Source organism: Acartia tonsa, chromosome 5 (genome assembly GCF_053477335.1).
Source record: "Acartia tonsa isolate MP-2025a chromosome 5, ASM5347733v1, whole genome shotgun sequence".
Taxonomy (NCBI): domain Eukaryota; kingdom Metazoa; phylum Arthropoda; class Copepoda; order Calanoida; family Acartiidae; genus Acartia; species Acartia tonsa.
In genome coordinates, this window is record NC_137264.1 from 50,718,918 (window position 1) to 50,743,061 (window position 24,144).

At 31.1% G+C, this 24,144-nt stretch overlaps 1 protein-coding gene across 2 annotated transcripts in view; it reads right to left on the minus strand.

The window, feature by feature from the left end:
- LOC145319759 (uncharacterized) overlaps positions 1 to 24,144 on the minus strand; it is a 65,533-nt gene that overhangs the window by 41,169 nt on the left and 220 nt on the right. For both annotated transcript variants that reach the window (XR_013880015.1, XM_080162093.1), the window contains exons 2-3: positions 22,294 to 22,359; positions 3,078 to 3,160 (exon numbers count right to left, since the gene is read on the minus strand). Coding sequence is in view for 1 of the 2 variants with exons in the window: in XM_080162093.1 (XP_080018219.1) it covers positions 3,078 to 3,160; positions 22,294 to 22,359 (149 nt within the window). In the remaining variant the exon portion in view is untranslated. The remainder of the gene's footprint in view (positions 1 to 3,077; positions 3,161 to 22,293; positions 22,360 to 24,144) is intronic.

Sequence of the window (24,144 nt, forward strand, 5' to 3'; positions counted from 1 at the left end):
CATCCTACCATACATATTATGCAACTATGTAAAGAGAACAAGGATGGCAGCATCCACAGAGGCAAAGCTCAAAAAAGACAGCACCAACAAGTATTGACTTTTGATAGAACAAAATTTTACTTTGGTGATATATTGAGATTGCTTAAATTAACGTAATAGAATTGAAATGAGATGTTTACAATTTAAAAAAGGATTCAATAATAAGGATTGATATTTTTATCCCAATAAATTTAAGTGAAAGATATCTATGCCTCATATTACGCGTATAGCTATTCGGACTGACGGACAGACAGAACCAAAGTGAAGACAAGTTTTGCTTTTAATAAATCGTAAATATAGGTAAAAGGGGGAGGGAGGGAAGGGGCCGGGGGTAATCCAGCATGCATACTTATTTCTTATTCAGTTTTTTCTCAGGAATAAAAGTAAAAAGAAATATTCTTATGGTTATGATATACGACAATGGGAAGGTAGATAACTAGTTTTTTTGCCCCGAGGTGCCGAAGACACTGGCTAAAAAAACTGGTTTTAATCTTATTATTGTAGATTTTTATATTCGTAGAAAGCTGGATATAATAGGTTGCTAGACATATTTTTTTCGTATGGATGAGAACCGGTTCCTATCCACCGGATTCGAATGAAAAAGTAAAAAAAGTATAAAAGTATGTCATTGTCTGTTTATCTAAGTGTAGCATGGGATCTCGCTAACCTTTGGACCTTTCTGGGTCTCATTTATTGTGACACTTTTCTACTATGTCCAGGGGTGGTTTATAACTATTTTGAGGATGGTACACCGACCCTTTAGAAAAAATACCTTCCACAAAAAAATTCTTTTAGGTTTTCTCATTTTTAATTTAAAATAAAAAGCGAAGGATCGACTTCCCAATCTGCCCTTTCCTCAAGTACCCAAAGAGGCCTCTAGTATATGAACAAAAGTATAAATACCTTTGTAAATATCCTGATATGTATAAGTGATTGTTTCTTATTATTGTTGCACAAGTATTGGATTTGACATTTCTGACCCAATATTCTCGTACATATATTTAGATAAATAAATACATACAAAAAGGGCGAAAAAATAAAAACATTTCTGGTATGTCTTCTAAAACCGATTAGCATTCGGTGGATTAGAACCGGTTCACATCCAAACACCCGGTGCTAAAATACTGGTTTTAATCTTATAATTGTAATGTAAAAAAAACATAGTTTGTGTTTAATTAATGGTAAAATGGGCATGATATCAAAATATATGATTTGAATGTCTATAATTTGGGAAAAAAGTAGGATATTTTGAATAATTTTGTAAATTTTGTTAAAAAGATAATAAGGTTTTAATCTATGCTTTTCTCAATAGGTTCAGTAAAAATTATAGATATTAGAGGCCTTTATTCGTTGTTTTTTTGGCTAAAGAAAAATTGGCTAAATATTTCACTATTTACCCTTTATATGTATATAGGTAAACACTTTTTCATAAACTTTCAATTTTTACATCAAAAAACAGGATATAATCAAAGGCAATTATCATTGCTTTAATTTGAGGTAAAATACATGTAAAAATTCATTGTTTTTAGACTTAAAATCTATAATTAATTTGAATACATATATAGAAACATAGCAATTGAATCTGTAATTAATGTAAAAATAAAATTTTAGATGGGCTACACCAAAAACATATATTTTTAAACGAGGTACAGTGAACAACACAACATATATTTTTAGATACAACATAAATTTTATATTTTATTATACCTATACAAATTAATATTATACATTATTAACCCTTTACAGTCGGGCCCCTTGCCGCACCTTAATCGGTCGGGGGGGGGGGGCGTTCAACGCCCCCCCTAATTATCTCAGTTCCTATTAGAGCTAGAGGGCTAAATTTTTTTGTGCAAGTCCCCTGTTTGATAATGAATTTCCGACCTTTTATAAGTCTAAGTCAATTTTCGCTTCCTTCACCCTTTTATTTAACAACCTTTGTTTTTAGGTCTTTTTTTATTTAAAAATTTCAAACGGCTTTAATTTTCTTATTTTTGAAGCTAGAAGAAAAATTTTTTCCCAGAAAATGTTTATTTTTATGTAAATTTTACATTAGAAATATCAAAATATAAATTTCAGCGGCCGCAGCTGTACTTGGCAGCTGCCAGCCGCCGCAGTCGGCGGTCGGCGGGAAAACGGCGGCGGATCTTCATGAAATTTTAATACGTTGTGTAGAAATGTAGAAAAAGCTTAAGTTTAAAATTTGAAGTCTCTAAGTCAAAAATTGCGGCCACAGGAGCCTTTTAAAGATTTCTGGAGACCTGGAGGATCTGGACCTGCAGGATCATACCTGGAACCTGAAAGTGACTTGAACACCTGTATTTCATATAAGGATGTACTACTAGAGGATTTTTTAGTATTTTGGTATGATAAAATGCTTTGTTTTAGTCCAAAAAATATTTTTGCTCTTTACCTGGATGACCCTGCCAGGTTTGCTGGCATCCTGTGCCCGCCAGGATGGAGATATTCAAAAAATTCCAACTCTCAGTTATGTGTCATACCCATACTTAAAAAGTCAAGCAGTTTGGGCTCTTTATCTTTCACACACAGAAAATGAGATAGAAAAAACCGGATGGGGGGGCGTTCAACGCCCCCCCCCCCGACCGTTAAGGGTTAATACATATAATGTACATAATATGCTATCAACTATCTATGTCTTAAATAACAGCTCATCTATTCTATTCTAAAATATCCAAAATTTGAATAACGTAATACTAAAATCTAAGGATATAAATGCCTTCTAACTTTACTAACACCTAAAAGCGATATAAAAGGGTAAATTTAGAACATAATCAAAATTGTTTTAAACAGAAAAATCTGCGATGCACAGATGTTTTTAAAAAATTTATAGTATTTTTAAAAAGTTATCGATTTTTAAAACGAACTTTATTATGTCCTTATGTAATATTAACCCTGAATGAAGTAGTTTTTTTCTTCTAAAATCAAAAATGCAAAGTTATAGGTTAACAACATTCATTTAAATGTTTAAACTACGCGTTCAAAATTGAAGAAGCATAAAAATTAAATTTTTATTGACATACCCAACTAAATTTCTGTATTCTTCGGCATACTTTTCTCTGCATTTGTGGCACCACCCGTACATCACATCTTTTGGCTCTTCTTTCTATAATAAAAAAAAACAGGTTAGCTAGGTTGTGGTAATGTTATTTTCATAAAGATTATAGTTAATTATGTTTATAAATGACTAATAGACTGTAAAAAAAAGTACTATTTAATCTGTTGGAGTTAAGTAAAAAGTTGGAGTTAAGTGGCACAAAAAGACTAAATCCATTCCGAGCTTAAATTGAAAAACAAAATAACCTAAAACAATCCAAGAATCTGTGTAAAGCTTTCTAAAAAGGACAACTCTAATCAGAGCTGGATCTTTAAATCATTTCAATGGTGCGCCAAATCGGGGTGCGCCGAATTTCAGCAAATCACAGCGCGGCATTTCGTAAAATGCTGTGCTCTCATTGGTGGAAAGTTGGCTCACCCCGATTTGGCGCACCATTGAAATGATTTAAAGATCCAGCTCAGTTCAGTAGAGAATAAAATCTTAATTTTCAGACCAAAATGAAATTTCTAAAGTGTAATAATCAGGGGTCGGCAGCTACGCGTCATTTTTCAACTTTGAAATTCAACTGGATGTCTCAACCTGTTTTTAAACAGACAATCCATCTTTTCAGAATTTTTTTTTTTTTTTTAAAGGCTTATTTGCGTCTGAGGCGCGGCTGCCGAATAGTGGCAATAATGTTCGCGTGAAATTATTTACTTTTGGGGCCTTTCTATAAAATAACAGTACTTTGTTTAATAAATACATAACATTGTACTGTTAATATAATATACATAAGATGAATATGTGTATATGTAAAAGTTAACAAGGCCCTTTACACATGCATGTGTAGTAGAGCACCTCGGGATTGAATCATGTTCAATAACAGAAACTTGACTATGGAATATTAAATAATGTACAATTCTTAAAACGGAGTATATTGACACAAATACCTGGCCTTTTCAAATTGTTTCAATAATATTTTAAAATTTAGAATCAAGCTCATTATAAAGTGTAATACCCTTTCAAATTTTATGCCTTATATTCCATGATCAGGTTTCTATACTCTCAAATGACCCAATACTAAGGTGCACTATTGTACATGCATGGCATAAATGCAGTTTCAGGCACAAACCATCTTGCATTCTAAAGCACCAAAGGGATCAGTTTGCAAAAATAAATATTGTACTTCAAACTGGCTAGATATATGTTTATATGTAATTTGTCAGAAACTGCTAAATTTTTGGACTTAGATTTAAGGGGAACCTGTAATTTCATTTATCAAAATATGTATAAATCTTTTATATCTTAAAAATTTATTCAAAGGGTCCTTGGCAATTTTTAAAATCAAATAAATTAGTGACTTTAAACGAATTTTCGTAGTAGATATCTATAATATAAAGTAGTAAGCGTTTTTTGTCTGTCCCGAAGAATCTCGCTAACCGCTGAACAGATATTGTTCTCCTTTAAAGTGAAGCTTCTTATAGGTCCTTGGAAGGTTTTATTTATTTTTATGAAGGGTATCTACACTCTTTAGAAACTCAAATTTAAAATGGAATGATGTCGACTTTTCCCCCTCCTACCCCTAGAGGCTTCTCGAGGCGTAGCCGCTAGTCTATAATATAAAGTAGTAAGGTTTTTTGTCTGGAGCTGACAAACTCCGGTCCGAATTGGTAGCAACTTTCAGGGAAGCTTCATAAATGTCTTAGGATCTGTTTTAAGCTATTTTATGAACAGACTCCGCCATCCCTTAGAGACTAGGGGCGAAGCAATTATTGGTTGACACGTTAAAACACTAATGGTTCTAACTGTGTTTTATGATTGTTATCAAATGCTTTTATAAGGTCTAACTGACTCTAAATGATAAAATAGCCGCGTACAACTAAATAAATAGCAACCACCCTGCCCAAATGGAAACTGCAGCTGAAATTCAGTCTTATAATTTGATACAGACGCCTTAAAACCTTTGCTAGAATATCATTTAAGATTATTTTTCATCAAAAAAGTTTATTTTAAAAACTGTTACAAAGATGAAAGTTTAGTTTTGAAGGATTGTAGATGTACATATGTTGCCTATTGATATCTGGGACTTCAGGAATACGACAATTGGCCGTAAATTATATCAAAAGTAAATAAAAGACAACATCTTTAAATAATACAAAGTAGAATGATATATGTCTGTCCGTCTGTCCCTTAAGATCTCGGTAACCACTGAACCGATCGGATTCTACTCTTCAGGGAATATACTTACTGGTCCTGTGGTGGTTTTAGGCTATTTTCTTGGAGGGTGGGACACCCCCAACCCCCCCCCCAAAAAAAAAAAATCCCCCAACAATTTTTTTAAAAATATTTAATTTATTTAAAAGAGTGGTGGAGTGGGGGCATCTCCAGGTAATAAAAGATGTAATTATACCTCTCGGGGCAAAGCCCCTAGAGGCTAGGGGCGAAGCCGCTAGTATTTAACATAAAATGGTAATGCTTTTATAGTTGCTATGCTTTCAAAATTCAATATTTTTCAAGGTTTAAAATTGTTAGGATAATTCTATCGTAAATGAATAAAAGATCAGAACATTCCATGTTGGCATTGCTGTTAAATTTATATTATTGTCATTTATCTCTCTACCCCTCCTACTAGAATTTACCAGATGTATGTACATGTTCATATTATAGAACAAAACACAGATAAAAGAAAATATAATCTAATATTCCTTTTGTATTTTCATCAGAATAAATCCAACTTTATCTTTATTAAAAATGAATATAAATATTTTTTTAGAAAAAAAAACTTAATCAGATTTGAAACAAATAAAAGTATTCCTCTATGATCTTAACAATGTATTTTCTAAAATTAACCAAAAAACATTTATTATTCTGATTATTAGTAAAAAAGATAAACAATTAGTAAATCGAGAATATAGGTGTCGTGTTAAAAAGCAAAGCGTTTGAACACAGTAATAGTGTCTGACTGATTATGACGTAACAAAAAAAATTAGCCAATGAGAGGCCACTATAGATTTTACCATTGGTCAATAACGGCCTCTTATTGGCTAATTTTTTTTGTTACGTCATAATTAGTCAGACACTATTACTGTGTTCAAGAGTTTCTACACTCATAAGGGTGGAACGTCGGTAACATATAGGTCTGATCGACAACCTATCGATCTAAACTTTACATGACATAAACAGTTTGATAAAATTTCTTAAATATTAGTTACTCTATGTATTTTCAAAGTTAAAAACTAAAACTTAATGCAGATACCAGAGGCTGTGCCCCTAACATCTAGGGGCTCTTTTTATAAAACTGGTAAGAAAAGACATCCTAAATCTAAAAATAAAATAATAGCCTAAAACTACCCTGGGACCAATTCATAGTTTGTCCTAAAATGAGAACTCAATAGTTTCAGCGGTTAGCAATCTTAATGGGCAAACAAAAATAAACTTACCACTTTATATAGTAGGAAATATAAAGTTTAGGGTTAGTCTTTTGAACGATTACAAAATAAAAATATTAACATCTTGATAATATATCAAGTGAAGTTTCATAAATCTTCAAAAAATATTCGCAGCAGTTGATTGCATCGAGTTTAAGATAAGATTACAAAGATTAACTGGATATCCTAGGGTGCAGGGGGTGCATTCACTTCTGCATATTATCATAATACGCGGCATTCGCGCAATTGCTTGCTGCCGGGGAGGTGTCAATTTCTGTCATGAAGAAGCTTTACAAATTGGCTAAAACAATTAGCCGTGCGATGTCATCAAAATAAGGGATTATCCATCTCTTTTTTAGGGGGTTTTCTCCTCTCATCCCTCATTTGTATGACGTTACACGGCACTTTGTAAAGCTTCTATCTTGAAACACTAAGATGGTAAAATTAGCCACTACTTCTGCTATGTCTAGTACGTGACAATAATAGTAGGAGTATGTCTTTGTCTGAAAACAGGTCTATCCCTTTACCTTGCACATTTAGAACTTCCAGACAAAGTTTGTGCATCAAAGATTTTCAAAAATAGTATAATATTTTGTTATAAATAACGATAACTTGATAATGTAATTCATTTGTGGAGTTGATGAGACACTAGCTGGGTGCATTGCATAGCCCCATATCTACAGTACAAAATAATTTATCTTTATACATTTTTATTTAACACAAAAAAGATATCATCTTAGGGCTTAACATTATTATGACTGTAGCCCTAACGTTGAGCTTAATGTCAATTGAACTTCTGCCATTTTCTTACAATTATCAGTTACCATATTGTCCACAATGTCTATTAAACGTCCTGACATCCTTATAATAAAGTAACAGGATGTCTGTCTGTGTGTTTGTATGTTTGTAACGAAGGATCTCGCTAACCGCTGAACCGATCGGGTTCTCCTTTATAGGGTAGCTTCTCATAGGTCCCGGGAAGGTTTATAACTATTTTCTTGGGGGGTGGGACCCCCCCAACCCCCCCAAAAATAACCCCCCCCCATTTTTTTTTTTAATTTTCTTTAAAATCTAAAACACGAAACAATAGTTTGATAACGAAGACGCTAGTCTATAATATAATGCTATAAATTTTTTTTTTAAATTCACCCTTCTGATAAGCTCTGACTCTCCATCCAAATTTTTTTATTTTTTTTTAAATTTTCAATTAAAAGAGGTAGTCGTTTTCCCCCTTATGTCGGCCTAGAGGACTCTCAGGGCGTAGACGATATTTACTAAAAAAAATACTTTTCTTATGATAAAACTCTTAAGAAGATTAAAAAACAACCATTTACGAATTAGTGATATGCTTTGGTGCAGTAAACTCTAAAGACACACACAAAACTGACCCCCCGCCCCCCCCCCACACACAAGCACACAAAAAAGAGAACAAAGAAAAATATAAATATCAAGAATATTATACAACAACACATGCATTTTTTTTTATTGGTAGCATAATTACTCAGTGACTAGGGTCTTTCCGTTAGTATGTCTGCCTGTAAGGATCTCTTCTATTTACACAATTGATGTTTTCTCAGCTGCTTAAAAAGATAGAAGTCATACTATTGCTTGACTGCTCTCAGGACGTTTTACTTTTTGCTTCACGGTATATATAAGATATATATGTATTAAGTTTTTTTAGAAATTAAAAACGTTCTCTGTATTTGTTAACGTTAATTTTTCATATTGTCTACTTTGTTGAACTTTTATTAGTGTTGACATCCAATTGTTTGACATTAAAAGATTAGGGTATAGTCCCTTTCGTGGCAACGCCTCCCAAGGGGCGTTTCGTCATATTTTACAGTAGATTTTCTCCTACTTTTAGCCCCTGCGGAGGCTCTAACCTGTGCGGGGCAATCACCTAACCTAACCAAACCTTACTTATCAAAAGCTACTGTGAAAAAATGACTTAACGCTCCTTAAGAGGCGTTGCCACGAAAGGGACTTTATCCAAAGATTATAATCTTTAAAAATATATATAACTAAACTAATTAATGAAGGCTTCATGTTGAGTTAATTGTCCACTATCTTCGTGAAGAAATAAAACTTAATGATTAATTATATTCTACCCCCAGTGTTAGTAAATGTTATTAGAGTGGCCACCAGCCGCACAGTTTAAAGGTTTTTGGAAACTGACAGCTGGAGATTTATTTATGCAAAATCTTTATATAGAAGTAACAGGATGTCTATATTTTTGGAAAGGATCTGTTTATAATTGTTTGAGTACATGTACCTTTACACCCCCCAAAAAAATTAAGTTCCGCTGGATGCCTCTAGGGGCATAATAAAATATTATTTTTTGCCACCAGAGGCATCTAGGGACGTAGTATAAACTTGCTAATCTTACAGCTGCAGCTGGCTAGCTACCATCTACAAATCTGTTTATATCAGGTCGATTGGCGGTTGTCACTTCGGAAATATAGCAGATAACCAATTTTGTAGCTGCAGCAGCTAAACTCTTACTTAATTACCACTTGACATGCTCTTGAAATAATTCTTAATGTCCTAAGATTGAGGGATAGATCAATTAAGGTTAATATCATGTAAAATTTACGAATTGAATATATGAGACATATTTAAAGCTTCCATAAAAGACTTAATCAGTAGTTTGATATTTAAGATACAGACAAAAAACAAAACAAAAAAAAACCTTAATACTTTATATAACAGGATAGATAATATCACCGATTTTAAACAAATTATTGAATTTCTATAATTTCTAATTGCATGTAGATAAATTGTTTTGATATAGTTAACAATCTGTCTTTGGTAGCTGGAACATTTTGGTAGGAGAAAGGTTAAAAACAAATTAAATTGTCCATTTCTAATTCTTTGTAATATAGATAGGAATAGGATTTTTAATGATCTAATTTAGAAAGATAAAATTTATTTTTCTCCATTAAAAATAAATCTTTAATGATACAAGGACAATTATGTCCATTAGCAATGATGAATGAAGTACAGTAACAAATGAACTAACGGACATACAAAGGTTATAGAGTTGCTACGGTAACAGAAGAAAAATTGCAAAAGTCATTATATTTTGGTAAGAATTTTAATAATCACGAAAAAAATCATTGAATATTAATTTTGGATTGTTATTAATTTAATTATTTTTTGCATAATTTTAAAGATTTTAATCAAAACATTTTTATATTCTTAGAAGTTTCTTTTCTATTTCTTTCTTTAGGTTGTGTAAAAAACAGTGTGTGTGTGTGTGTGTGTGTCTGTGAGTTGGTGTGTATGTGTGTGTGTGAGTTGGTGTGTGTGTGTATGTGTGTGTTGAAATATCTTTATTGGCAATAATTCTAAATTAGCTCTAGATGGGAGGATTAAAGTGCAAAATCTCAGTCATTTCCAAAGTGCATTCATAGCAACGACAGAAAAAAAAACTTTTAGAAAAATTGTCATGGATAAAAATGCTGTTGCTCAAATTTTTCCTAGTAGATTTATATAACTTTTAGGTTAGGTTACAAGTAAGTAGTAGTTTATTTTGTTTTATCTAAAAGCCAAATATCTTACTTGGTTGGAACTCAAGCCTAAACTGTAGTATATGGCGGCTATAGCCACAGTAGGACTTAACACATAACAGCAAAGGTGTTTTCACAAAGCTACAGCCAAAGTATTGCTAAGCAATATAACTAGTTAAAACAATGAAAAAAATTTATTCCTAAAAAAACTACATTATACCATGGACTTTTTTTCTTTTCAGTACATCAATTTATTGTTCATTGTCTTATCTCCAATGATTCCTTTTTTTCAGATTAAATATAATCTTTTCTATATTCATCCAGTATTAAGCAGATTTTATATTGAAAAGTGGAGTTGTTATTTTTAAAGACGAAGCTTTTCTACATTAATGGTGTGTTACTGTTCGTCCGCTAATGCAAACCTCTATCTGTAACAAATAGCTTTGCACATTTCAAAAGCCAAGTTGCTATGATATAATTAACTATTAACAGAAGTTCACTACCTATTTTGGAAATGGCTAATTTCTATAACCTTTTAGATATACTATATGTATTTTTAAAAATATTGTAAATGTTGATTTCTCGGATAATTAGAAATGCGTAACAACTCTTGTTCTATAAATCAAGCACCACTACTCTAATGTTGCATTCTTTTCTGATTTACTAATTTGTTTTGAGTCTCGTTTTTATGAATATGATCACCCTTGCTTAAAACAAATAGTATTGTATTTTAAGTACATTAGATCAGGCTTTCATAGGAAATTTTCGTAATTTCATCGTTCACAAGAATGAAGCAACCAAATATTAAAGCTCCAAAGACAAACGAACAATAATGGAGATTGTAATGTAGCTAATTACTTATCCTTGATGGTTTAATTTATTTTTAGGTACTCTCCCTCAAAGTACATACCAAAAGCTGAACCCCACACAATCACAATCTTATTTTAAAGATTTTACATTTTTTTCTTCTCAAAACGTTTTAATTTCTTCAAATCACTTGTCCTTGATCAAATAGCGCAGTGTATTGAAAAGGCAAACACTAAAGAAAATCCTGTGTGTTTTGCAAATTTAGAAAAAGCAAGGTCGATTATTTTCACAAGCTAGGTTAAAAAGTAAAGTAATGTACAGTTTTACATTATAAAAAAATTTCCATTTTTCAAATTGTAAAGGAGTAAGGTTTTTCTGTCTGAAGCTAAAGATCTTGGAAAATGGATGGTTTTAGACTATTTTACTGACCTCTCCCTCCCAACCCTAGAATCTCAGATCAAAACAAATGTAATGAATAATGCAATAAGTCAATATTAATATAAAATAGGTTATTAAGCGTGATATTTTCAATAAATTGCCTTTTCAGTAATATATTATATTGTTTTTAACTTTAAAACTCTATCAATAAACAAGAAAGACGAGCATTTTTTTACAACATAGGGTTTACAGACAGACCTTTGTTTAGAGTATCTGCACGTACTTTAATCAATATATTCTTTGCTTAAATTCTTTGCTTATTCTTCACTACTTTATTTGACTAATTTAATTAATACTACCAAAGATAAAACCTAAAAACTAGATTAACACGTCGTTTATTGCGTTAAAAATAATATTTCCATATGTACATCTCATATGTTTTATCTATAATACAAAGTAGAATGATGTCTGTCCGTCCGTCCGTCCGTCCGTCTGTCCGTCTGAAGCTTAAGTTCTCGGTAACCACTGAACCGATCAGATTCTACTCTTCAGGGTATATACCTATTGGTCCTGCGGTGGTTTTAAGCTATTTTCTTGGGGGGTGGGACACCCCCAACCCTCCCAAAAACAAAAAAATCCCCCCCCCATTTTTTTTTTTTTCTTTTTTTTTTTTTTATTTGCTGAAGATTTCCTAGGTCCTTTGTTAAAAAATATTTTTTATTCCAGCATTTATTTTGAATGAAAGAATAGCAACATTCTCTCACTAAAAACAATAAATATTAATTTTTTTTATCACCTCTTGGGGCAAAGCCCCTAGAGGCTAGGGGCGAAGCCGCTAGTGTAGTAAAACAGCAGCAAATACATTTTATTTGTTTTTAAACAAAAACCCACCAACAAACAATTCTGTGGAATCTACTAAAACAGTTAGGGAGTTGAATCCATTTTTATAGAAGCAGAAATATAATCTATAATTATGGTTTGGACCCTCTAAAACTGTAATCTACCCTTCCACTTTCCCCTCTCTTGGTGAAGATATCTTCAACGCCGATACGATTTTTGAAATATAAGATTCCACTTTTGTCTCTCTTGTTGAAGATATCTTCACCAAGAGAGGCAAAAGTGGAATCTTAAATTTCAAAAATCGTATCGGCGTTGAAGATATCTTCACCAAGAGAGGGGAAAGTGGAATCTTACATTTCAAAAATCGTATCGGCGTTGAAGATATCTTTACCAAGAGAGGGGAAAGTGGAATCTTACATTTCAAAAATCGTATCGGCGTTGAAGATATCTTTACCAAGAGAAGGGAAAGTAGAATCTTATATTTCAAAAATCGTATCGCCGTTGAAGATATCTTCACCAAGAGAGGGGAAAGTGGAAAGGTAGATTACAGTTTTAGAGGGTCCAAACCATAATCATAGATTATATTTCTGCTTCTATAAAAATGGATTCAACTCCCTAACTGTAAAAGTAAAGGAGATACAAATTACAAAAGCTAATCTGAAAGTCTTATGAAATCTGTCTATAAAAAATTAGACAGAAGAACGAACTAAACGAGAAGAATGGAGAATAAAGAGAGGGGTTGTTGTTGTTATTGAATTGATTCAAAACCCTAATTTTGACAAATCAGGCAAATCATAAGCATTTATACTCAATTAAATTAGTTTTAACAACAAAATTCATAGGGATATAATTTTAATCTTTAATGTATTTTACGCTTCGCTTCTCATTTTACCACCATAAAGTGTATGGGTTGAATAGTTTGAACGTCCTTTAGAGTTGTACTACAAAAATGATCAGTTTCATTCATGTTATTTTTTGAGAGGTTTGTTTACTATGGCCTCTTGAAATAAAATGAAAATTGTTGGTAAATATATTCTGTGTAGGCTGGTACTCTTGCTATCAATCATACCAGTTCTTAGTTTTTCTAGCTACAAGTAATGTAATCACACTGGCCCTAAATCTAAATAAGACATTCTACATTAGAGTAAAACACTAGACGGGGAAGGGGTTGAATAACTGTATCTCCCAATCGCCATGACCTTGTGCCGTCTATCAATATGGTTTTTGAAAATTAACCAATGGTGTCGGGAATATTAATACAGGCAAGTAGCAGAAAAAAATTAGCTAGCAGACGAAAAAGGTCATTGGAAACTATACTATACTATAGAACTGTTCATTCTACCATAATGATTAAATTTTTATATTTATTCATCAAATAAAATGTTAAAGCAGTAACTTTTTTAGATTTATTGTAATATTTTACAATAAATTTGAAGGAACACAAGAAGATAAAATAATTAAGATATTTTGACAATAATTCATTCTTTCCTTCATTTATGACAAGAAATTTTATTAAAATTTTGGGAGAAAATCAATCCTTTATGTTTTACAAAACGTTTTAGAAAATAAGCCAAAATATTCTAATTGCAATGCAGGGGAGCGTGTAATGCTTTTGTTCCTTATTTCTCCACAACTTTTACAGCCAATATAATCTCTCTCTATCTCATATTTCTTATTTTACTCACTTCCTACAGATATTTTCTTTCTGTCCCTCCACCTCTTATTCCATCCTTATATTAGACAACACAAATATAATAGTTTTTTTGCATGTAGTTTGACACATTTTAAGATATGTTTTGCCAATTCAATCAAAAGTTTGGTACAAGGGCAAAAATCTATACTTAAATATTAAATCTTATATATGAGAAAACTTAACCTTTTTCGCAGGGTACAAAATAGGAAACTATAAAAAAAAAAGACTAACACAACAACAAACTTTTTGAAGACCACTGTTTCAAAGGTCCATAGGGCCATACAAATAACAAGAAAGCATTAAGAAAAATTTAAACGGTTGAAGATATAAAGACCTTTTGCTTTTTTGCAAGAAAAAATGGCATATTAAAACGATCCTGATAGTATAGTTAGTTAGATTTTTTGTGCACTTCGCAATGAGAAAACAATTCTTAAATTGAAATTATAGACAATAAATAAATTTAGTGTTGTTAGTCAGGATACCATGCCATTATCTTACTTATATAACCGTCCTCCCAACTCTGCAGGGATGGAATATAGTATTCTCTCTCACCTCCTTTTCATTCCTTTCTTCCCTCTCACTTTCTGTATTTGCAGCAATCCTTTAGGAAAGTCCAACTATTTATAACTTTGCAAAATTGGATATTATGTTATTAAGTATTCTTTTGGGGGATGAAGAAAAACATGTAAGTAGGTTCACAGATATTTTAGCATTTTTTTCTTATTTATTTTGAATCTAAAACATGATTTTACATGCTATGAAGTATGAGGAATAATATCTCATAAATGGCTGGTTTAATCAATTCATAATTTTTGGAAAGGCTTTGGTATTATATTGGAATGGTAATCCTTATAATAAAGTAACAAGAAGTTTGTCTGTTTGTTTGTAGTGAAGGATCTTGCTAACTTCTTTACAGTACGTGTACCTTCTCTTAGGTCCTGCAAGGTTTTATAACTATTTTGAGAAATCCGAAGAGAAATCGTCTTAAAAAAATAACCTCCCCCCTACCCTAAAAAAAGGACACGAATGTACCTTAAAAAAAATATCAAAACAAAAATTGGCAATAGTTCAATGTTACAAAGACCCTATACGCTAATGGTGAAATATAAGTAAATTATCCCCACCATCTTGAGATTTGCAAATTCGCGCTATTAACAAGTTTAAACTTTTGTATTTGTGTTGGAAGAGAAACATAACCCAGGTTATCATTCGTATAGGTGGTAAGTTTTTTTCGTATATCATTTTGTTTACGATAGTATATATGGTCTTACTCTAAAATTGTATCAATTTTGTTATACTTTAGTATAGAAAATATGTTGATTCTACGAAAGTACACCATCGTTATGCAATAATTCTTACGAGAGTACGAGAAATTTTGTTAGTACTAGAGACATATATTATATACGAAAACCATTTTTTGTCCGTGATCCAGTTAGTTAAAAAATTAGTACGAGGAGGTAAAAATTAATACGAATAAAAATTAGTACGAGGCACAAAAAATGTATACGAAATATTAAACAGAAAAAAATTAGGACCCCTTGCAAATCTCATACGACGTTTCAAAAATTGGTACGAAGCGACGCAAAAGTAAGCCCAAATTGTATTTTGCAATTTACTTGTGATGCCAGTTTGAACAGAATTAAATTTCCTTAACAAATATTTTTGAGTTAAGGGATACATTCCCATGTGAGTAACTCTGTTTTAGCATAATAAGAGTACTTGGAATGTTATCATCATTTACTTCCTAATTGGAAGTAAGGTGAAGATTTTCATTTTTCAACTCTATCATGGCTTTACATTACTCTTGACTAGATTTGATTGACTTGTCTCGATAGTTTAAATTTTGTAATTATTAAAATCAAAATATTGAAAAATATTGAAAAAAAACAATTAAAAGGGAAACAAATTTAAATAAGATTTACTTCTTGCATTTTTAAACAACCATACATATATTAAAACCCCCAAAAAATAAAGTTTTTCTAAAAAGTAAGAGACATTTAGCGACAAAAATTTTAACTATATAAGGTAGAAAATTGTTAAAATTCATTTGAAATGTGCATTGTAAAAGGAATAAAAGCCAGCTCGCCACAATTTTATAAACAGGGAGGGAGGGGACATTGGGCTGTTTTTTACACTACTCCCCAAAGTCTTAGTATTGTTTGTTTGCTTAACAACTTTGGGTACTTTTATTGAATTTTCATTGGATGGTTCACAACTTGAATATCATTTATTTGATAGTTTGTTCTTCCAGTAGGAGGGGAGGGGTGGGGTAAAGTGGGTTCTTTGTTTGTTCTTTTAGGCAGCTACAAGTTTCACTTTATTAAAGTACATAATAATCTGGTGTGAAATCCATTTAATAATAATCCATTATATAATACTAGCGGCTATGCCCCTAGCATCTTGTGGCTCTGTATTTAAAGGGGAGAGAAAAAGCCTAAAACCTTCCCAAGACTTAAAATAGAATAGCCTAAAACCAATCCACGACTTAAAATTAAATAGCCTAAAACCAATCCACGACTTAAAATAAAATAGCCTAACAAGACAAATATTAGGCTTACCTGAAATAGAAAGCCTAATCGGTTCAGCAGTTATTGAGATCTTAAGCTTCAGAACATAAAACTTTACTACTTTATATAATAGAATTATTCTTTTATATTTCTCTATGTATATCTTTTTTAAAGCGAGTCTTTTATATAATTAGTGTCAGTCCATCCGTCCGTCCGTACGTAACGGGTAGCTTTTTTTACGTTAATTTAGGCAAGTTATAATAGTCCTATTGATTTTGAACTTTTTAAGATGATACCTGCAATAGTAAGATACGATTTAGAAAGCGTAGCAACTCTATAATCGTTACCAGAATGTCCGTATGTCCATTTTAAACATTGTGATTTTTAACTTTTTAACGACAAATATTTATGTGATATAATCATCAGATAGATCTGATTTTTGGAGTACTGATTCCTATTACAACAAGGTACCAAGATTTCAAGCATAGCAATTCTGTAATAAAATCCTAAAAATGCCAGTATGTCCTTAAACTGAATTCTGTATTTTAAGAAGTTTTGCAACAAATATACATATAATTTTTTCAAAACTTTTATATTTCTATTTTGTAAATAAAGTTCTGACAATCTATAAGAGTTAATGTTCGTCTGTCCTACCGTTTCAGAGCTTAGCTTTTATGGCTGTTGTTATCCTTGTTATTATTCACTTGCAGCTTTCCCCGTTTTAGTGTAATAAGGAGACAGACAAATAGCCTTTACCATCTAGGGGCTTAATCTAAAAATAAGTTAGCATAAAACCATCACAGGACCTATGTGAACCTTCCCTTAAAAGGAGAATTCAATCAGTTCAGTAGTCTATGAAATCTTAAGCTTTAGACAAAAAAAATAGTTACTACTTTAATTAATAGGATTAAGAGGCTTTCCAGGTTGTTCTTAGTATAGGTAGAATTTTTTTGTATTATGAAAATTTTACAAAACATAAGTAAGTACTATTGTATTATTTTTTTGTAATTTTGTACAGTCCATTTTTGTACTTAGAAAAAACCTAGAAACAAAATTAAAATTGTAGAGTTAGACAATATTTTTTTCAAAAAAAAGTAAAGTTTTTCTTAAAAGTGTGAGACACCTAGCAGCAAAAATTTGAATTTTTTTTTGTATTATGAAAATTATACAAAATATACAAAAGTACTGTTGTATTATTTTTTTGTAATTTTGTACTGTCCTTTTTTTGGCTAAGTCCCTTAATATTTTTCTTGTATGTACATGTATCAATTTTGTCTACACTTTTATGTTTTTTTTTATTAAGTAACATATTTAATTTTTGTATTTTTGTACACTTTTTCAATTATCAGTCCCAAAATTTTTTACTTAAAAAAAAATTTGTACTTATAAATAAAATTAAAATTGTAGAATTAGACAATTTTTTAGTCAAATTCTAAATTTTTTTTTTATATTCAAAAAATGTCCTCAGTTTTGGAACTTATCAAAATATAGGTTATTGTCAAAAAATTGGAACTTAGAAAATATTTTTGAATATACTATCATACAAAAAAAATTTTACAATAAATACTATGTTCATTTGGACTTAGCCAAATTTCCAAAACTTTGTACTATTGTATAAAAAAATAAATACAATAAGTATGAAACAAAAAACTCTTTCAAATCCACAAATTATAACCTAATTATTTTTGTTACTTTAGTATACATATTGAAATATTCAGTAAAGTAAAAAATGTTTGGACTCTGCCAAATTTTTGAAATTAATACTATTGTACAAAAAATGAATACAAGATATACAATCAGGAAAATGGTATTAGTACAAAAATAAAAAAAAAGTGTACAACATATACAAAAAAAAATATACTAATTAATAAAAAAAAAACAGAAAAGTACTATTGTATACAAAATTGATACAACATGTACAAGGGGACTTTGCCAAAAAAAATTTACTGTACAAAATTTTAAAAAAATTGATACAATAGTACTTTTGTATGTTTTGTACAATTTTTATAATACAAAATAAAAATTCTACCTATACTAAGAACAACCTGGGAAAGATGTCAAGTACATGTCAATTATGCACACGTACTGCATATTAAACTTTTAGAATTCAATAACCAGGGCTATGCAGCCGTAATATTATTTGGCGTATCAACTGCGACGGAGTAGAAAAAAGGGTCCTCGCCAAATTAAGATAATGTTTAAAAAATGGGAGCTAGGCTGCAGCTGAGGATTATTAAAATGTGTTTACAACAGATGGCTGTTTTCTTTAGTCGCGATAAGGTTCATTAGTTGAAGAAATAGGAATGCAGAGCTGTGAGGAATAGAAAATGTTAACCTTCTGGTTTCAGCTGTGGTCTATTAAAAACTGCGGCTGCCGAGCACTACTTATAAATTTCTACATTTCAAAATAAAGTCATGAGAAAAGTTTTAGAAATATTTTCTTTAGCAACTAAAATATAGGCTTTAAAAAGATAGATATTTGGTACAAAAAAAAACACATTTAGTCGTTGTAAAACTGCTGATGTTTTTGATTGAATGCTCGCATGTGTGTGTGTTTATCTGTGTAAAGATAAATATACTTTCTGACTGTGCTACTTGTAGAGACATTTGTCCTTGTATGACTAATAAATAATGCTTATTTTCTATGAATTAATTATCAACTTATTGGTGCAATTTGGCAACAACAATTTGTCATGTTGATGATAATCACAAACACAGAAGGTCATATCAATTACAAAAATTCTGTGAAGGGGGGAAAAATTAAATTTGTTTTCTTTTTCTAGACATATTATTCCATGCTTAGATTAGCCAATAAAATGTTAAGGACGTCTTATAAGATAGGGGTAATAAATACCCAAAAATGATATTTAAAAAGTCTCAACCATGGGTCATAATTTCTATATTCAATAAACAGTATATCCATGGTTCATACTTCGATTCTGATAGAATAGTCCCATGAAGTTAAAATTACGATTATAATTCCTGCCGTCCTGTGCTATGCCAAAGCTGATTAGGTGATATAAATATTACTAGCAAAAATTACTTATATTCATTGATTAGAAAATACTTAATAGTTATCCTACTATATAAATTAGTAAGGGTTTTTTTTGTCTGTAGCTAAGGATCTCGCTAAGTGCTGATCTGAAATGGTTCTTCTTTACAATAAAGCTTTTTATAGGTCCAGGGAAGGTTTTTAACTATTTTGGGAGAGGGTATCTCCCACATTATTCGCCCATAGAGGCTTCTAGGGGTGTAGCAGATAGTACATTAAATACTACTTAAATATTTTTATCTCAAAAATGTAAGTTTGTAAGCATTTTAAGCACGCCAAGTGGAGCCAACAAAATGAAAGCATACACATGCCTATACTCCTAATAGAAGTATAGAAAAGATTTACACTAATAGAATTTTAATGACCTTTTCTTTCAGACAAGACACAAACTGAAATACTTACTAGATTTAATGATATAATTTCAATATTTCTTGTGTAATTCACATTGTAATTTTATTCGAATTTCAACCTGTTAAAAAAAAACACATTTCATACTTTCATAACATTTATTTTTGTGCCATTGGGTCTTGTAGTCAGTGTCCCTCTATTTCTTCAACTCTCTATTACCAACTATACACAACACATTGAAAACTTGAATAAATTCACTTTCAAACTAAATATTGAGTCAAGAGTTGAAGGTTGAGTGTAAGTAAGAGGATGAAGGAACAAGTAAATCGTCAGAATAAGTCCATTTGAGTTTAGAAAATGTCTTTCCAGTATGGCTTCGAAACCGATTAATATCCGCTGAATTAGAAGCGGTTCTCAGCAATATTGAAAAATCCTGTATAGCATTGTAGTATAGACAATTTTCTACGAATATTAAAATAAAAATCATAAAATTAACACCAATTTTATCAGCTCCTAGGGGCTAACTAAAATGATCTAACCTTATTATTTTCATTTTAATATCTGCGGAAAGCTGTTTATCATACGATGCGATGAATAACTATTCTTTAAAGTTTATTTTATTACCAAATATAAGCAAGTAATACAAACCAAAAAGAGTTTGAAAAAAAGCACAGCTTGGGACACAAAAATATGTACATATTATTTAGAACTAAAGGCTGCGCCACTACGGGTTCTTTGGTTGGGTATGAAAGGGCAGAAAAATAGTATGAAACCATACCAAGGTTTGAATTTCTTAGAACCTAAATGAAGTTTTCCTCAAATATTCAATAGTTATCAACATCTTTAGATAAAGACAAAAAAATAATATTATGAATATTAGGATTAATTATATCTAATCAAAAATATTTTTTCAATTTACTTTTTCTTATTTCTGTGTTTGTGTGTATGAGATGAAGGAACACACACATATATAAAAGTTGTGTATCCATCCAAAGTCAAAGTTTCAGGCATACAACAAAATCTAAGGCATAAAACAAAGCTGAAAGTTTCCAAACAATATAGGGATATGGGCAATTTATTGGCATAAACATAGATTTATTAATGTTTATATCACAGGTAGGATGTTTGTTTGTCTGTCTGTTTATTAAGATCTCGCGAACAGATGAACTGAAAATTTAAATTATATTTACGTAGAATGTATTACTTGTATAATTAAAAGCTTAAACATACTAGTACTAACAATCAAAATATCTAATCCATAAATAATGTGTAAATAGACGAAGCCCACTTTTGCACCACTTTTGATTCCTGTGACGTCATAAAATAAGGGAGATGAGAGGAGAAGTGGGAAAGAAAACCCCTAAAAAAAGAGATGGAGAATATGACGTCAAAAGTTGTGCAAAAGTGATGCTGATTGGGCTTCGTCTCTAAATAAGATTACTATCAATTATTTGTTTTACAAGTTTTGTCATTGTAACCACTGGATATACGCTTTCCTCAATAATTACTGTAATGCAGTTAAATGTACTTTTGTCTTTTCTATTAATGTTTGCTTGTTATTGCATAGATACAAAATTATTGGTAATATTGTATTAACAGTGTTTACTTACAGCCTAGAGCAGGTAATACACAGCTTATACCAATAACGAAATTAATTCGGAAAAAAATCACGAAACCTACACATGTTTTGCAGCTGTCGTTGGGGGGCAACACATCGTAAAATTGACGACCTCTCCATTTGCCCCCCAAATATTATTTAAGATTTATTTCACTTGTTGGTTATACCTTATTTCTGGGTAATACAACTTACAAATATAATCTGTTTTCTTCAGAGAGGAACGGGAAATTGGAAGCCTTCATTTAAGTGATACCCAAAGCTAGGTTTATACAAATTTATTATCTTATTGTCTGTCTGAAATTTTTTATTACTTTATTAAATCACTAGCGGTTACGCCTCTAGAGGCCTCTAGGGACACGTAAAATTGTTTCTTTTCAATCCATTTTAAAATCAGCTATTTACCAAAAATATTTTTTTTCCCGATAGATGGTGTAAGTTATGTATTTAGAAAATAGCAAATTTGTCCGCAGGGCGACGTTTTTTTTGTATTTTTGTCGATTTCTCTGGGGAGGGTGGTTGTACCCTCCCCCAAAATAGTTATAAACCTTCCCGGGACCTATGAGAGGCTACCCTGTTAAGGGTTCAGTGGTTAGCGAGATCCTTCGGTACAGACAAACAGACATCCTGTTACTTTATTATAAGGACGATTGCTTGGTAAAAATTAGTAGTTTCGAAACTTTTTATCCAGCAACTTTAATCTACAGAAGAAGTTAATATTGTGTACCTTCATTGAGGGACAGGGTGTACATCAATTTATGGGTTATTGTCTTATCCCTTAAGATCCCTGATTTACTTAAACCTATCTGTAAAGACCAGAACCTTTGATATTTAATTCATTCTAATTAAATTGTAATTCATTCATATTTAAATAGGGTCATTTTTCATGGGATGGTTTGAAGCTATTTTGGAGAATTACAAATAGAATACTTTTCAAAGTTTACCTTTTTCAATTTTTTGGGAGGACAAAAATCTATGGAATACAGATTTATATTTCAGGCTAATTCAGTAAATGTTTTTTTTACCTTTTCTTCTTCTGTGCATTCACATAACGCCACAATTTTCATACAGAACAGGCATTTTCCACATCCCTAAATAAAAAAATAACTTTAACAAAACAATACCATAAAAACATCTTTTTTAAAGTAATATTAGTTTACATAACACAGTGTTTTAGATAGCAAATGTGAATTTAATCATCTAACTTATGAATATAAAAGCTGTCTATTTAGGCTGTTACACTCTAAGCCTTCAGACAGACCATGTTTAAAGGCACACCAATGTAAAAAGGTGCAATTATGTGGAGATAGGCAAGACTATGAATTAAATATATTCCGTCATTATTTTAAAGCATCTTATAATATTGCGACAGTTGACAGTCGACAGTTTACACAATTATTTCTCAGTATATTTGATTTGTACGATTTAGTAAGTTACATAAGACAAAGTTTTAAAAGTAATACATGATTATTATATCATTTGATAATACTTTTTAATAAAATTATAAATAAAATTTTGCAAACGTTCTTAGCCTAACAACAACACCAAAACCAATAAAATGATAAATTTTCAATTGGAACCGATTAGTTTAAACTGAGAACATTTTAAAGCTTCTGCTTTGGAAGTTTTGCCATTATATTTAGATTTAAAAGTTGAAATAGTTCCTCTTCAGTGACAACCACAACAATTTATTGCAAACTATAAAATCTCTAAATGGTAATATCCATGTCAAGTCAATATTGGAGCACTGTTAAACCCCTCTCCCATTCTCTTCTATTTAAAATAACTAGCGTCTTCGCCCCTAGCCTCTAGGGGCTTTGCCCCAAGAGGTTTGATCCAACCAATTTTTCGTATTTTAGATTTAAAAGAAAGATTTTCTTTATTTTTCTTTGGGGAATGGATTTTTTTTTTTGGGGGGGGGGGGTATGGGGGAGGTAGTCGACCCTACTATTTTAATTTCAAAAAGAATTTTTTTTGAGGGGGGATTTTCATTTCTTGGTTGTCCCACCCCCCAAGAAAATAGTTATAAACCTTCCCGGGAATTATGAGAAGCTACCCTGTAAAGAGGAACCCAATCGGTTCAGCGGTTAGTGAGATCCTTCGCTACAAACAAACAAACAGACAGACAGACATCGTTCTATTTTGTATTATAGATAGGAATTTAAAAGTTTTAGGTTCAGGAAGGAAGGGGACATTGAATTGTTCATTAAACACCCTTTTATTCGTTGGTTCCAAACTAGTGCACAAATTTTTCAACCAAAAGTTTCAATCTACAAAAGGTAACCTTTTGCCTATTATCAGTGTTGTTGTCCATCAATTTATCGTCTTTTGTCTTATCCCTTAAGATCCCTGTTTTATTGATAATTGTTAATAGTTATTTCTCGCATCGTATTATAAACGGCTTTCCGCGGATATAGAATGTACAATTATAAGATTAAAACGATAGAATTAGTAGAACGATAATATTCACTAAATATGTGTATTTCTTATTGAAAGGAACTTTAGACAATTCTTTTTTTAAATTAACATAAATTTTTTTTACTTATAACTCATAACCTTTACGGATTTTACCAGAAACCTACCCCTCTCTTTATTCACCATCACTTTACTAAATATCCTTTATTAGAAGAAGACAAAGAGGGGGGGTTATTATTTCTCACACAGAGTAATGAAGTTATTACCATCTAAATTGTAGGAAATAGTAAAATTGGTAAAATAGTTAAAACTATTAGCAAATTTAACCTTCCCACTAAAGTAATTATAAAATCAAAATATTTTAATCCGTTTTTTGTAGGATGTTTTAATCTAAAGATATTTTAAATCATTTTACTTAGATATTTAAGTTGAATTAATTTTATTTCAAAGAATAAAAAAAA